Source organism: Theropithecus gelada, chromosome 12 (genome assembly GCF_003255815.1).
Source record: "Theropithecus gelada isolate Dixy chromosome 12, Tgel_1.0, whole genome shotgun sequence".
Classification (NCBI taxonomy): Eukaryota; Metazoa; Chordata; class Mammalia; order Primates; family Cercopithecidae; genus Theropithecus; species Theropithecus gelada.
Window position 1 is genome coordinate 109,834,666 of NC_037680.1, and position 15,781 is coordinate 109,850,446.

General features: G+C 52.2%; 1 protein-coding gene across 3 annotated transcripts in view; it reads left to right on the plus strand.

Annotated features, from left to right (window-relative positions):
- The window catches only part of INPP5D (inositol polyphosphate-5-phosphatase D), a 150,310-nt gene extending 135,784 nt beyond the window's left edge, over positions 1 to 14,526 (plus strand). For 2 of the 3 annotated variants that reach the window (XM_025404627.1, XM_025404629.1), the window contains 5 exons: positions 441 to 590; positions 2,062 to 2,158; positions 5,066 to 5,347; positions 10,743 to 11,334; positions 13,327 to 14,526. In XM_025404627.1, the coding sequence (XP_025260412.1) occupies positions 441 to 590; positions 2,062 to 2,158; positions 5,066 to 5,347; positions 10,743 to 11,334; positions 13,327 to 13,329 (1,124 nt within the window). In that variant the 3' untranslated portion in view covers positions 13,330 to 14,526. Of the gene's footprint in view, positions 1 to 440; positions 591 to 2,061; positions 2,159 to 5,065; positions 5,348 to 10,742; positions 11,950 to 13,326 lie in introns of those variants that run through there. The other variant, XM_025404628.1, reaches the window with a different exon arrangement.
- The last annotated feature ends 1,255 nt before the right edge of the window (positions 14,527 to 15,781 follow it).

Consider the following 15,781-nt stretch of genomic DNA (forward strand, 5'->3'; position numbering starts at 1 on the left):
CCTCTTGCCTGGGGAGCTGGCTGCAGATACTCTTCTCAATCTGTTTTCTTTTTATTTTAGATTTTTCCTCTGTGCAAGTTTTAAACTTGCATATTCTCTTGCCGCCAATGTTGTTCTGTCATGTCTTATACTGCATCAGATCTTGGGAAGTTTTCATTCCCTACAGCAATCAGATGAGTGTTTAATCCTGTCTTTCTGCTACGTTTTCTACAATATAATTTTTTAACATCAACTAATCCACCTTTTGTTCTAAGACTTGAGACATTTGCCCTCAAAGTACTGCGGTGCTGTTCTGACGTATTTATTAAATAACCTTTCCCTGGGCCATAGTTTCAAAGGACCGTCTTTGGATGACAGAGCCAACTCTCCGGCCAAGAGTTTGGTGTTTCCGCCATGAAAAGGCTGGATCTTCACCCAGCTGTCTCCCACTTTCCCCGCAGGCGAGGGCTGCATTGCCCTTCGGTTAGAGGCCACAGAAACGCAGCTGCCCATCTACACGCCTCTCACCCACCATGGGGAGTTGACAGGCCACTTCCAGGGGGAGATCAAGCTGCAGACCTCTCAGGGCAAGACAAGGGAGAAGCTCTATGGTAAGCAGCAAGCCCCTCCCCAGCGCCCTCTTCAGCCCACCACTTAGGGACAGGAACGTGCTTTCTCTCAGCAAAGCTATCGAATATTCTCTCTGCTGCGGCCTCAGAGCAGAAATCCAGTGCTGGAGAAGATCTTAGACAATCTGACCCAGCCCTCACTCGACTCAAAAATTTCCCAACAGAACCCACACCCAGCACCCCAAGATCGCCCTCCCCGACCCTGCGGAGTGTTCACAGCCCCGAACCTCACCTATCAGCCCTTAGGCCTTGTCATTCCCCCATTAGCATCTCCGCTAAAAGAAGGACCCAGGGTACCAAGCGAACCTACCTCTTGTTAAATGGCTCCTTCCAGGCTGTCCGGGGAAGACCAAAGCTACAGCTGCAGTTGAGATTTACAATTTCTTGGGCGACCTCTGCTTGTCCACATGGCCACGTGGTGCCCACTTACATATACAAACAGACCCTTGTACGTGCCTAAACTCTGCCCGCATGGTGCCCACCCAGGTTTCTGTGCCTTCCAAACCGCTTTTTTTTTTTTTTCTTGAGACAGAGTCTCACTCTGTGCCCCAGGCTGGAGTGCAGTGGCACAATCTCAGCTCACTGCAACCTTCACTTCTGGGGTTCAAGTGATTCTCCTGCCTCAGCCTCCAGAGTAGCTGAGACTACAGGCACCTACCACCACACCCAGCTAATTTTTGTATTTTTAGTAGAGACAGGGTTTCACCATGTTGACCAGGCTGGTCTGGAACTCCTGACGTCAAGTGATCCACCCATCTCCGCCTCCCGAAGTGCTAGGATTACAGGCGTGACCACTGCACCCAGCCATTTTTTTTTTTTTTTTTTTAAACAAGGTCTCACTCAGGCTAGCGTGCAGTGGCATGATCTCGGATCACCGCAACCTCCACCTCCCCGGTTCAAGCAATTCTCCTGCCTCACCTTCCCGAGTAGCTGGGATTACAGGTGCCCGCCACCAGCTAATTTTTGTATTTTTAGTAGAGACAGGGTTTCACCATCTTGGCCAGGCTGGTTTGGAACTCCTGACCTCAAGTGATCCACCTGCCTCGGCCTCCCAAAGTACTGGGGTTACAGGCATGAGCCACGGCGCCTGGTCTGACAAAACATATTTGCCTGCTTTGTTCCTTGATGAGACCAATAAGTTGGAAATGTCACATGAAATGACAACTCTGGATCCCAACTCTCCTCTCTGTGGATCCACAGCAGGCATAACTAATCAATCACTGAACTCTTACAAGGCCTCAGAATCTTGCTTAGTCTCCGTGGATCCACAACAGGCATAACTAATCAATCACTGAACTCTTATGAGGCCTCAGAATCTTGCTTAACTCACCTCCCCAGGTACTCACTATTCACTGTGCAGCTTTAGCCTGCAAATGGAAACCCCTTTGCCATCCCTTGTCTAAGCTCTGGAAGCTGGGCCCTCACATGCTCTTTCCCGGCCCTTTCCTTCCAGACTTTGTGAAGACAGAGCGTGATGAGTCCAGTGGGCCAAAGACCCTGAAGAGCCTCACCAGCCACGACCCCATGAAGCAGTGGGAAGCCACCAGCAGGTAAAGTGGGTGTGGGGTAGGTGTGAGGGGGGTGGATATCAGGGACTCATGACAAATTAGCATGGTTTGGCCGGGTGTGATGGTTCATGCCTGTAATTCCGGCACTTTGGGAGGCCAAGGCTGGAGGATCATTTGAGCGCAGGAGTTTTGAGACCAGCCTGGGCAACATATCGAGACCCTGTCTCTAAAAAAAAAAATTTGGCTAGGTGCAGCGGTTCATGCCTGTAATCCCAGTACTTTGGGAGGCCAAGATGGGTGGATCACTTGAGGTCAGGAGTTTGAGACCAGCCTGGCCAACATGGTGAAAACCCATCTCTACTAAAAATACAAAAATTAGCTGGGCATGGTGGCACATGGCTGTAATTCCAGCTACTCGGGGCGGGGGGGCGGGGGTGCTGAGGCACAAGAATTGCTTGAACCCAGGAGGCAGAGATTGCAGTGAGCCAAGATTTTGCCAGCAGTGACAAAGCGAGACTCTGTCTCAAATAACAATAATAATAATTAGCTGGGTGTAGTAGTCCTAACTACTTAGGAGGCTGAGATGGAAGGATTGCTTCAGCCCAAAAGGCTGAGGCTGCAGTGAGCTGTGATTGTGCCACTGCACTCCAGCCTAGGCGACAGAGTAAGACCTTGTCTCAAAACAAAACAGGCCGGGCGCGGTGGCTCAAGCCTGTAATCCCAGCACTTTGGGAGGCCGAGACGGGCGGATCACAAGGTCAGGAGATCGAGACCATCCTGGCTAACACGGCGAAACCCCGTCTCTACTAAAAACACAAAAAATTAGCCAGGCGAGGTGGCGGCGCCTGTGGTCCCAGCTACTCGGGAGGCTGAGGCAGGAGAATAGCGGGAACCCGGGAGGCGGAGCTTGCAGTGAGCTGAGATCTGGCCACTGCACTCCAGCCTGGGCGACAGAGCAAGACTCCGTCTCAAAAAACAAAACAAAACAAAACAAAACAAAACACTAGCATGGCTCTGCAGACCCAGGGCCTGTGAGAAGGTGAACTGAAGCACAGAGAGACCCAGGACACAGGAGAAAGAAGCTCCAGCCCAGGAGAGGTGCTCTCCTGACTGCTCTGTGTCGTTTGACTGCTGGGGAGGTTGGTGTGACTGTGACAAAGCCTGGGAAACTCTAACGTGACGGAAAGTTCAGTTTGACTCAGCTAACATTTTTGAGTCCCTATGATGTGTCCAGTTCTAGAGAAATCAAGGCAAATTCAGTGCAGTTCCTGACTTAGGAACTTGCGGCCTAGTGCATGAAGAAGTGACTGCAGAGAGGATGGAGAGATTCCAAGTCTACAAATGTTGGCTGTGTCTCCTGTGGGACAAACGACACCAGCAATCATGGGATCTGTGGCCACCAAACCCCACCCTATCACTAGCAAGAAAAATCACTGCGGGAAAATGCACACCGGTTGCTCTCAGCAGAGACTGAACTGAGAATAGTACAGATATTAAAGTCTGTATTACCAGAATACAGACATCCTTGGTAGCAGGGCTGCCCTAACTCACCGATGTGGTCTCGAGTTCCAGAATCAAGTTCTGGTCTCTTTGCCAGCTCACCAGCCGAGGAGGCAGAACCATGCCAGCAGCAGACATAGCTTGTTCCTCTCCTCCCTCCCTTCCCCACAACACTCGTCCCCACCAACCCTTGCCCTCACCCCAGCCACCCCCGTTGAACACAGGAATTCTCATCTCTAGCACATTCCCTGATCCACTTCCAGCTTCTGACGTTCACAGCTGTGGGCACACAAGCATCCCCTTTCCCTCTTTCCCTCCTATGATAATCCCATCAGCAAATGCATCCTGGCTCTGAAGTGTCTACTGGGTTCCAAAATCAGGATCAGTGTAGGGAAACAAATTCTTTTCCATTTTGACTAGCATGAGAACAAGCATTTATTTCTGAAGCAGACACTGGTGGATGGCAGCAAGGTACAACTCGGAACCAGGCTGGCGGAGCACATGGGAGATGTGGAGTGTCCCTGACAATCTATATACTCAGAACTCAGTTCTCAGGAGGCGAGTGCCTGACACAGTGACAGCATGCAATGTATCTGTTGGGGCCACCTCACCCAGGCCTGGGCCATGCCCTCCATAGCTTTAAGCTGATTGCCCCCCATTCCAGGCTCCAGCCTTGATCTCTGTGACCTCACACTCATTTTTCTAAATATGCACGTGGCTGCCTCCATGCTGACGCTGCACACACAAACGTGTGGGCTGATGTGTTCCAGATGAACCCCTGCCACAGTCTGCCCTGAAAATCCCCTCCTTCCTGCCACCCAGGCCACCCCCCACCATCTCTTTGCCCCACCAGCCTTGCAGCTTCTCACTCCATCCTCTGCACCTGCTCACCAGCCTTCAGACTGTCCAGGAACAGGCCAAACCCCTCTCACCTGGAGGCCTTTGCAAGTACTCTTACCACTGCCGAGAACACTCTCCCCTTCTTTCTCTCTTGTCTGCTTATCTTCTTATCTCAGCTAAAAGACCACCTCCTCAGATGGGGCCTCCTGGGGCCACCCAATGCCCAGTTGATCCCAATGCTTCACTAGCCTCCATCTCTGCCCCTTGTTACTCTCAGACTTCAGCACTACATCAATATTGTGTCTCTGTGCCACTGAGCTTGTTTTTCTCTCCCACCAAAAGTGAGTTCCATAAGAATAGAGACCACGGCTGCCTCACTCACAGCCATATTCCCTCCTCCTGGCCTGGGGCCGGGTGCTTTCAAGGCCCTTAGTAACCACAGTGTTGTGTGGATAGATGAATGAATGAATGAATCACTGCCCAAGAGGTGAAGGAGTTGAGGAGAGCCCGAGGGAGCCCCAGGGTTGTCAGAGGACACTTTCCTTGGGCTGGTGCTGACCCTGAGAAGGGAAGGGACCCCTGAGATGTGACTCCATGTCTTCCCTGCAGGGCCCCTCCATGCAGTGGCTCCAGCATCACTGAAATCCTCAACCCCAACTACATGGGAGTGGGGCCCTTTGGGCCACCAGTGCCCCTGCACGTGAAGCAGACCTTGTCCCCTGACCAGCAGCCCACAGCCTGGAGCTATGAGCAGCCACCCAAGGACTCCCCGCTGGGGCCCTGCAGGGGAGAAAGTCCTACGACACCTCCCTGCCAGCCACCCATATCACCCAAGAAGTTTTTACCCTCGACAGCAAACCGGGGTCTCCCCCCAAGGACACAGGAGTCAAGGTGAGTATCCTCTTCATTAAGACGGCTCCCTCCCTACTTATGAAAGTGCCCTGGGCTTTCACCCTAGAATGGAAGCCTCAGAAGGGCCACAATTTGCGTCCTCTTGGCTCATGACTTATGCCTGGGGCCTGAACACAGCAGGCTCCTAAGACATGTATGTGGAGTCTTCCATATCCTAACCTATTGGTGCAACTCGATTTCTTTTTAAAGGGTAAAAATTTGTAAAGATATTGCCAAGAAAAGGAACCTCCTATAAAAACTATATACATATCAAAAAACAGGTTTTGGGCCGGATGTGGTGGCTCACGCCTATAATCCCAGCACTTTGGGAGGCCAAGGCAGGTGGATCACCTGAGATCGGGAGTTCAAGACCAGCCTGACCAACATAGAGAAACCACGTTTCTACTAAAAATATAAAACTAGCCTGGGGTGGTGGTGCATGCCTGTAATCCCAGCCACTCCGGAGGCTGAGGCAGGAGAATCGCTTGAACCCAGGAGGCAGAGGTTGTGGTGAGCCGAGATCACACCATTGCACTCCACCCTGGGCAACAAGAGTGAAACTCCGTCTCAAAAAAAAAACAAGTTTTGGCCGGTCACGGTGGCTCACGTCTATAATCCCAGCACTTTGGGAGGCTGAGGTGAACGGATCACTTGAGGTTAAGAGTTCGAGTCCAGACTGGCCAACATGGTGAAACTCCGTCTCTACTAAAAATACAAAAATTAGCCAGATGCAGTGGGTCACATCTGTAATCCTAGCTGAGGCAGGAGAATTGCTTGAACCCAGAAGGCAGAGGTTGCAGTGAGACAAGATTGCACTACTGCACTCCAGCCTAGGTGACAGAATGAGACTTCATCTCAAAAAAAAAAAAAAGAAAAAAAGGCTGGGTGGCTCACGCCTGTAATCCCAACACTTTGGGAGGCCAAGGCAGACAGATCACGAAGTCAGGAGATCAAGACCATCCTGGCTAACACGGTGAAACCCCATCTCTACTAAAAATACAAAAAATTAGCTGGGTGTGGTGGCGGGCGCCTGTAGTCCCAGTTACTCGGCAGGTTGAGGCAGGAGAATCGCTTGTACCTGGGAGGCAGAGGTTGCAGTGAGCTGAGATCACGCCACTGCACTCCAGCCTGGGCAACGGAGCAAGACTCTGTCTCAAAAGAAAAGAAAAAAAATGTTTCTAGAGCTAGTGAGACTTCGGGCATCTCCCGCTCCCTAGAGGGCCCCATGGGACAGGGTGGGAGTTTCCATGTAGAGCCTGCTCCTACCCTCCAGTTCCCCTCTTTTTTCTCGACCACGAGGTTCCCTGTTCTATAAGCAGCTTCCTAGTCTCTCCTGTGGGGGACACTTAGTTAGAAACTGGAACTAGGGATGTAAAAGGCAGAGTAGCTGGCCCGCAGAGAGATGGGGCCTGACCCTGAAACTCTGGGGAAGCCCCGGACGGTGGAGAAAACTGATCTGAGTCTAGAACTGGGTCAGGCAGAAGAATGGAAGCCAGATAGGAGACCGAGCCAGGCAGCCAAGGAACGGGGTCAGCACTTCCCAAAGGCACAGCTGCTCTCCAGTATTGCTGGAACAGAGCAGAGCCAACCATGGGCCCCTCGTGGATACTCAAGTGGGGAGCTCTGCATGTTTCTAGTAGCCGCAGGATGACAGACAGGCATGAAAGTGCAGCCCCAATTACCAACGACTTAAGATGGGCAAAATAGCGTGAGCACTGTCTCCCTTGAGGCTCCTTGCTGGTTTATCATAACCTAAGGGGTTCACTCTCAGCCTCTCTTCCCCTACCACTGGTTTTTTTCTTCATCTTTTCTCCATGAGGACTTGGGTGCTGTCCGCCACATGGGGCAGAGCCAGCAGCGGGGGTGTACTCCATCACACTGTCCTCCAGCTCCCTCCAGCTCCACCCTTCCCAGGCCTGGCCCCGCGGGGCCTTCCTCTGGATGGAGGAGCTGTTGACAGTCTCATTTCCCAAGATGTGCGAGATATACTCTAAAAAACAGATAGGCTGGGCGCGGTGGCTCATGCCTGTAATCCCAGCACTTTGGGAAGCCAAGATGGGCAGATCACTTGAGGTCAGGAGTTTCAGACCAGCCTGGCCAACATGGTGAAACCCCATCTCTACTAAAAATACAAAAATCAGTCGCGTGGTGGCCCATACCTGTAATCCCAGCTACTCAGGAGGCTGAGACACGAGAATCGCTTGAACTAGGGAGGCAGAGGTTGCAGTGAGCTGAGGTCACGCCACTGCACGTGAGCCTGCGTGACAGAGCAAGACTCCATCTCAAAAAAAAGATAGATGAGAGGAAGTCAGGAAGAGAAAGAGAAAATGACAGGACAGGAGAGCCCTGGAGTTCAGCTCAGCTGTCTCTCTCCCTCTGTACAGAATGTGTTGATAGCATGTCAGACCCTGGTCATTCCTTAAGAAACTTGGGGGGAGGAGAAACAACCTCCTCAGTTTCCTGCCCTTTAAATATGAGGACAAAAGGCACTATTCAGTGGGTATCAAGGTGCCTGTGTGGCCACCTCTTTGGAGACCCCAGGAAAGGGAGCTCTAAGCAACCCGAAAGAACAAGGAGCATGATTATTTGTGTAAGTGAATGCTTTTCAGTTCCCAAAGTGAATGGATCTTGGTGCATAACAATGAGCACACAGCTTGGTGGGAGCATGTTCCCCACAGCCCCATGGCAACAGCTGCAGACAGGCTGCCATCCACGGGCAAGGGGCCCCCAGGGTGCGCTTCTAACTTATTGCTCACCAAGGAGGTGCTTGGAGTCTGGAGCCCTGCAGCTCGCACACCTGCCTCATCCCTTTCCGCTGCTCCAGGTCCCGGGCTCAGCCAGAGCAAAGGCTGTGGAAGGGGGTGTTACAAGCACTATCAGTGTTTCCCCACCATCACCCAGACCCAAGTGCAGGGACTGACCTTCCTGGTTTGCCAAGCACTGTCCCAGTTTTAGCACTAAAAGCCCCACATCTCAGGAAACCCTTCAGTCCTGCTCAAGCAAGGACAGCTGGTGACCCCAGACAGAAGCAGTGCGGTTAGGAAGGGGACTCTTCTCAGCCCCTGGAAAGTGCTTAGCTGCTTTAGAGATGAGACTCTGGTCTCCTGAATCTGAGAAGTACAGTCATTTGCTGCAGGAATCAACTCTGTCCCCTGGATATCAGTTCCTTTATTCAACAACTGTGGCCTGCTATAGGAGTCAATTTCTTGTTACCTTTGGTCAGGAGAATAAGACTTACTTTTGAGTTTTTTGTGGTTTTCCCCAGTCTTCCCCGTCCGCCCCCACCAAGCCTTCCCTCTCTACGTGCAGCAGAAGCCTCCTCTTAGAGGGAAGGCTTCCCTGGTCTCTATCTCGCTGCTCTTTTCCCAGAGGAGTGAGCTTTGGAATCACAAAAGGGCTTGAACCCAGGGCTCTCTTCCTGGTCCTGCCCCAGTTCTCTGAAGTGAGCCCCCTCCTCCCATCTCAGCCACTGAGAGAGGGTGGTCAGAGGTCAGGACTTCTTTCTCCTTCATCTGAAAACTTGTGACCATGCCAGTTGCTCCCTCCTGTGCCCTCTTCCCTTGGCTAACTCACAGCAACGGCCTTTGCGGGTCCACACAGGGGTCAGAAGAGGGCTGCACATGGAGGAGCACCTTTCCAAAGTCTTTGTTTGAGGCCCCAGCATTTCTATATGCACCTGCTCTAAGGTGTTTCCAAAAAATAATGGGCAACAGCCCCAAGTGCACAGTCAGGCTCCCTTTGGTGTGTCCCTGAGGCTAGCCTCCTTGGAGCTCCGTGGCATCTCACTGGCACCTGTGTGAGGACGACATCCTGCCTCTGTCCCCTGAGCCCACATCTGCTCCCCAAAGAGTCACTGTTGAGTGCCTCTGAGCAGCTTCTCAGTGCACATTCCATCAGCAACAGGCGTGACAGCCTCAGTGGGCTCCCAGTGATCCACAGTTTCTTCACAGTAGCTTCCTTTTTTGTAGAAAGCAGATCCCAGAACACTCTCCTGGGAGATTCTGCTGCTGGTCAGGAAGTAAAATGTGTTCCCATTCCTCATTCTCATAGTTTGCTCAGCAGGAAATCACCTCCAGTCAGAGCAGTGATAAATCAGAACACAAACAAGCAAAGGCAGCGCTTACCTACTTTGGGTCACAACACAGAAGCTTCCCCTGCCCATGAGTTGGTCGGGCCTTTCTTCTAGCTACTGGCCTTGGTTTCCCCAGTACTCACAAGTGTCCGAGTTCCCTCTGACTTGCACCACAACCGCCACGTGTTCCTTCCACTATGAGTTAGTAGAGCCTTCCAAGGAGAGGACTTCATGTGGCTGGGAAGGACGCTGTGTTAACTGGGATGTTGGCCCCCTGAGCTCAGATTCTGTCCTTGTTTGTGGCTGTGTTGCTGTGCATGGGGAAGTGTCTCACACACAAATTTGGTAGATGGAGCCTCTTGAGCTTTCACCCTCAAGTAGCACAAGTGGTTTCTGAGGAGGAGGTGTGATCGCCTTCCTGGGCAGTCATGCAAATGCTGGGTCGGAGCAGAATTGCTAGAGTCAGAGGAGAGGCTGGGGGTGGGGATGGGAGGAGCCAGGAAAGGAGGCCTGTTGACTGGGGAGGTGGGGAGGGGCTGTGGAGAGCAGGCTCATCTGATGAGGATGAGGGGTTGATATTGAGGTGCCATATAAGTGCTCGCTTCATTTCTCCTACAAATCCTCCAGTCCTGTGCCCCTTGCTCACAGATGCTCTGATGTGAACAGGATTTATGGTGGAAAAGGTCCTAGACCAGAACTGAGGCTCTCTTTGAGGACAACGTATGATAAACACAGTACTATTTCCTCCTCCTTTTTTTTACTTGAGGTGAAATTCACTGAACATAAAATTAACCATTTCAAAATGAACAGTTTGCTAGGCTGGGCACAGTGGCTTGTGCCTGTAATCCCAGCACTTTGGGAAGCCAAAGTGAGAAGTTTGCTTGAGGCCAAGAGTTCAAGACCAGCCTGGGCAATATAGTGAGACTCCCCCATCTCTTCAAAATAAAACAAAACAAAAAAATTAGCCAGGCCTGGTGGCATTGCTACTCCCAGCAACGTCCAGCTACTCCTAGCTACTCCCAAGTAGTCCCAGCTACTTGGGAGACTGAGGGGAAGGATTGCTTGAGCCCAAGAGGTTGAGGCAGCAGTGAGCCATGATCACACCACTGCACTCCCACCTGGGCGACAGAGCAAGACTCTGTCTCTAGAACAAAACAAGACAAAACAATTTGGTGGCATTCAGTACATTTACAATGTTACACGTCTCTAACTAGTTCAGAAACGTTTTTATCACCCCAAAGAAAGACCCAGAGTCATTAAGCAGTCACGCCCCCATGTCTTCTCCCCGAACATGTGTCTTCCCTGCTCTGTCCCTGTCTCTAGGCCCAGTGACCTGGGGAAGAACGCAGGAGACACGCTGCCTCAGGAGGACCTGCCGCTGACAAAGCCCGAGATGTTTGAGAACCCCCTGTACGGGTCCGTGAGTTCCTTCCCTAAGCCTGCTCCCAGGAAGGACCAGGAATCCCCGAAAATGCTGCGGAAGGAGCCCCCGCCCTGCCCGGAACCCGGCATCTTGTCGCCCAGCATCGTGCTCACCAAAGCCCAGGAGGCTGATCGCGGCGAGGGGCCCGGCAAGCAGGCGCCCGCGCCCCGGCTGCGCTCCTTCACCTGCTCGTCCTCTGCCGAGGGCAGGGCAGCGGGCGGGGACAAGAGCCAAGGGAAGCCGAAGACGGCCATCAGCTCCCAGGCCCCAGTGCCAGTCAAGAGGCCCATCAAGCCTTCCAGGTCGGAAATGAACCAGCAGACCCAGCCCACCCCGACGCCGCGGCCGCCGCTGCCAGTCAAGAGCCCGGCGGTCCTGCACCTCCAGCACTCCAAGAGCCGCGACTACCGCGACAACAGCGAGCTCCCGCACCACGGCAAGCACCGGCCGGAGGAGGGGCCACCGGGGCCTCTAAGCAGGACTGCTATGCAGGTGCGGGGCGCCACACGTGGGCTCGTGTGCATGTGTGCGCGTGTGCATGCGTGAGTGCGTATGTGTGTGCCTATGCATGTGTGTGTGCATGCATGTGTGCACGCATACATGTGCTCACATGCGAGTGATGGTCTTGGGAACTGCTCCATGAGAAGGGAGAGTCAGGATTTGAACCCAGGCCTGCCTGTCCCACACATCCCTGACCCTGCATTGCCTCTGCAGCAGTTGTTGAAAGGAAGAAACGCGGGGCTGTGGATAAACTCTTAGTCCAGTGTCAGGCCCAGAGGAAAAAGATTCCATAAAGAAAAGGAGCCTAAATCATTTATATCTCATTGTTATTATTATAATTTTTTTTTTGAAACGGAGTTTCACCAGGCACGGTGGATCACGAGGTCAGGAGATCAAGACTATCCTGGCCACCATGATGAAACCCCGTCTATACTAAAATACAAAAATTGACCCGGGCATGGTGGTGTGCACCTGTAGTCCCAGCTACTCGGGAGGCTGAGGCAGGGGAATCACTTGAACCTGGAAGGTGGAGGTTGCCGTGAGGCGAGATCATGCCACTGCACTCCAGCCTGGTGACAGAGCAAGACTCCATCTCAAAAAATTTAAAAAAAAAACAAAAACAAAATGGAGTTTCACTCTTTGTTGCCCAGGCTAGAGTCCAGTGGTGTGGTCTCAGCTCACTGCAACCTCTGCCTCCTGGGTTCAAGCAATTCTCCTGTCTCAGTCTCCCAAGTAGCTGGGATTACAGGCACCTGCAACCACGCCTGGCTAATTTTTGTATTTTTAGTAGAAATGGGGTTTCACCATGTTGGCCAGGCTGGTCTCAAACTCCTGACCTCAGGTGATCTGCCCACGTGGGCCTCCCAAAGTTCTGGGATTACATGCGTAAGCCACCACGCCCAGCCTCATTCTTATTATTCACACTCATATTTGAAAATTTCCCAGTATTTTGGAGAATTCAGCACACTTTCCCTCTCCTTCATGTAAAATGAAAAATTTTTTGAGCAAGACTAACAGTGATTAAGAACAGACTCTGAGCCAGGCATGGTGGCTCACGCCTGTAATCCCAGCACTTTGGGAAGCCAAGACGGGTGGGTCACCTGAGGTCAGGAGTTCAAGACCAGCCTGACCAATATGGTGAAACCCCGTCTCTACTAAAAATACAAAAATTAGCTGGGCATTGTGGTGTGCACCTGTAATCCCAGCTACTCAGGAGGCTGAGACAGGAGAATTGCTTGAACCCAGGAGGTGGAGGTTGCAGTGAACCGAGATCGTGACACTGCACTCCAGCCTGGGCAACAGAGTGAGACTCCATCTAAAAAAAAAAAAAAAAAAAAGAACAGACTGCAGAGCCAGGCTATGCTGGATTTGAATCCCAGCCCTCCCACTTCCTAGCTCTGTGCCTTGAGCCTCAGTTTACCCATCTGTAAAAAGGGGCTGTTAATGGTACCTACCTCATAGCCTTAGAAGGAGAATTGCATTATAGGCTATTTTGTATTATTACCATGTATTATCATCTATATAGAAATTATATATTTATATTTATGTATTTATATTGATATCTATTACATATCATTTCATATATATGCTATACATATTACATATGTGTATATATTTTTTACATATATATAGATAAAGATATATGGTACTTACCTGGGCGTGGTGCTATGCACCTGTAGTCCCAGCTACTGGGAAGGCTGAGGCATGAGGCTAGCTAGAGCCCAAGAATTCAAGGCTGCAGTGAGCTATGATTGCACCCCTGCACTCTCGCCTAGGCAACAGAGTAAGACCAAGGCCCCATTTCTAAAAAGCAATTTTTTTAAATAACTAGGTAGAGTACTTAGAACAGTGAGTGCTGGCTCTTCTCAGCCACATATTAAAGGAAGCGTGGCCTAGCCCACAGCATGCAGGGACCCGGGCCACTTAGTTCAACATGGCCTGGTGAGAATGAGCCCTGACAGCCCTTCTGTTCTTGTCCCACAGTGAAGCCCTCAGTGAGCTGCCAGTGAGTCGGGAGCCCAGAGGAACAGCGCGACGCCACTGGACCCTCTGCCAGGACCTCCTGCTGGCTCCTCCTGCCCAGCTTCCTATGCAAGGCTTTGTGTTTTCAGGAAAGAGCCTAGCTTCTCTGTGGCCCAGGGAGTTCACTGCCTGTGAGACTTGGCACCAAGTGCTGAGGCTGGAAGAAAAACGCACACCAGACAGGCAACAAATAGTCTGGGTCTCCAGCTTGCTCTTGGTACTTGGGACCCCAGTGCCTTGTTGAAGGCGCCATTCTGAAGAAAGGAACTGCAGCGCCGATTCGAGGGTGGAGATATAAATAATAATAATAATGTTAATAATAATAATGACCACGTGAATCAAACACTCACGATGTGCCAAGTGCTGTGCTAAGTGCTTTACGAACATTCATCACATCAGGATGACCTCAAGAGCTGAGGCTCTAGCCACCTAAAACCACGTGCCCAAACCCACCAGTTCAAAATGGTGTGTGTTCGGAGGGGTGAAAGCATTAAGAAGCCCAGTGCCCTCCTGGAGTGAGACAAGGGCTTAGCCTTAAGGAGCTGAAGAGTCTGGGTAGCTTGTTTAGGGTACAAGAAGCCTGTTCTGTCCAGCTTCAGTGACACAAGCTGCTTTAGCTAAAGCCCGGGGGTCCCGGCATCGCTGAGCTGAGAGCAGGGATCTACCTGGCTTCTCAGTTCTTTAGTTGGAAGGAGCAGGAAATCAGCTCCTACTCTCCAGTGGAGAGATCTGGCCTCAGCCTGGGCTGGAGATGCCAAGGACTGTGCCAGGTTCCCTGTGCCCTCCTCGAGGTGGGCAGCCATCACCAGCCACAGTTAAGCCAAGCCCCCCAACACGTATTCCATCATGCAGATAGAAGAGTCTTTGCTGTTGCTCCCGAAAGCCGTGCTCTCCAGCCTGGCTGCCAGGGAGGGTGGGCCTCTTGATTCCAGGCTCTTGAAATAGTGCAGCCTTTTCTTCCTATCTCTGTGTCTTTCAGCTCTGCTTCATTGGTTATTAGGAGAATAGATGGGTGATGTCTTTCCTTATGTTGCTTTTTCAACATAGCAGAATTAATGTAGGGGGCTAAATGCAGCGGTATGTGTGAACGCAGAAGGATATGTGCCCCACATTCCCGTGGTGGAAGTCTGCATGACCAATAAATTGTGCCTTTCTCACTCAGCTGTGTATGTGGCATTTTTCTTGACATTCGGAGCCATAGATACCCTTCTAGACGGCAGGGCCTACACAGGGCACAACTGAGGCAGGTAAGGGTTCGCGGTGGTGATGGATGGTGTTGCCCTGACCAGATGGGACACCATAGAGCCAGTCTGAAGCTGGTCCTGTACCGGGGACAGGGGTGAACGGCACTCCTTCCCTCCTTCCATCCACACATCTTCCTGGCACTCCAAGCGCCCTGCGGCGACCCAGAGGCCACAAGCATCCCCTCCATACCTGCTGTCCTGCGGCCCACAAGCTCCTCCCAGCTCTTACAAGTTTTCAGTGCTTAAGCTGCAGAGACAAAAAAACTACATGTCAGCACTCCCCAGGTCATGGGTTTCCAGGTCAGGGAGCAGCCCCTGGCCCAGAGGCACAGTGCAGGCCACTTCCATAGCACCTCTGCCCCACCTCGGGCTGCCTGGGCTCTGCTCCTGCTCACAGACACCAGGCCTGGGCTCCAGGCAGGACCTGGAGCAGTGTCTTGGCAGCCTCCAAGCAAACCGTTCACTCCCGCGCCTCAGTGGCTGGTGGAGCTCAGCAGGGGCAGGACTGAGTGTCTGCTGGGACCATGGCTCCCTACCCCCGCTCAGGTGTCCCCACCCTGCAGGCTCACTGCCTGGTGTCCATGTAGAACCTGACCTAAGTCCCAGGCCCCAGCCTCTGACTCAATAGACCAAGGACCAGGGTGGAGAGAGCTGGAGACACCCGACATTCTTTAGCCTCCCAGCCCCCATCACCAGAGCTGAGGATCCAGGCATGGATGCCCCTGGTCCCTAGGGAACCCACTGGCTGCCGGGGTGGGCTGGCATGCTACACAAGTGCCATCATCTGCTCCGCCACAGGGAAAATGTCAAGCCCGAGGCCCCATGCCCGCTTAGGATGGATGTCTAGGCGCTCCCCGGCATTTCTGTGGATTCCCAGGAGATACAGGTAGGAGAGCAGCTGTATGGGGCATGCCTCATGCTCCCCCTCGCCTTCTCTGGGTTCCAGTCACTTGAGCAAATGCAGTGCCTCCACCACAGTCAAACCCAAGGCTGCTGTGAGGACCTGGCTTTGATTGCACGTGGTCAGACAGCTGAGGCCCACCTGGTGCTCAGAACAGGAAATGTTGTGGAATGCAAGAATTTTCATCCTTGTCTTTTCCATCTCTCATCCCTGCACCCACCCCGAGAAGTCCCTGACCACTTTCTCCTTAGGCTCTTGGCTGCCATGATCA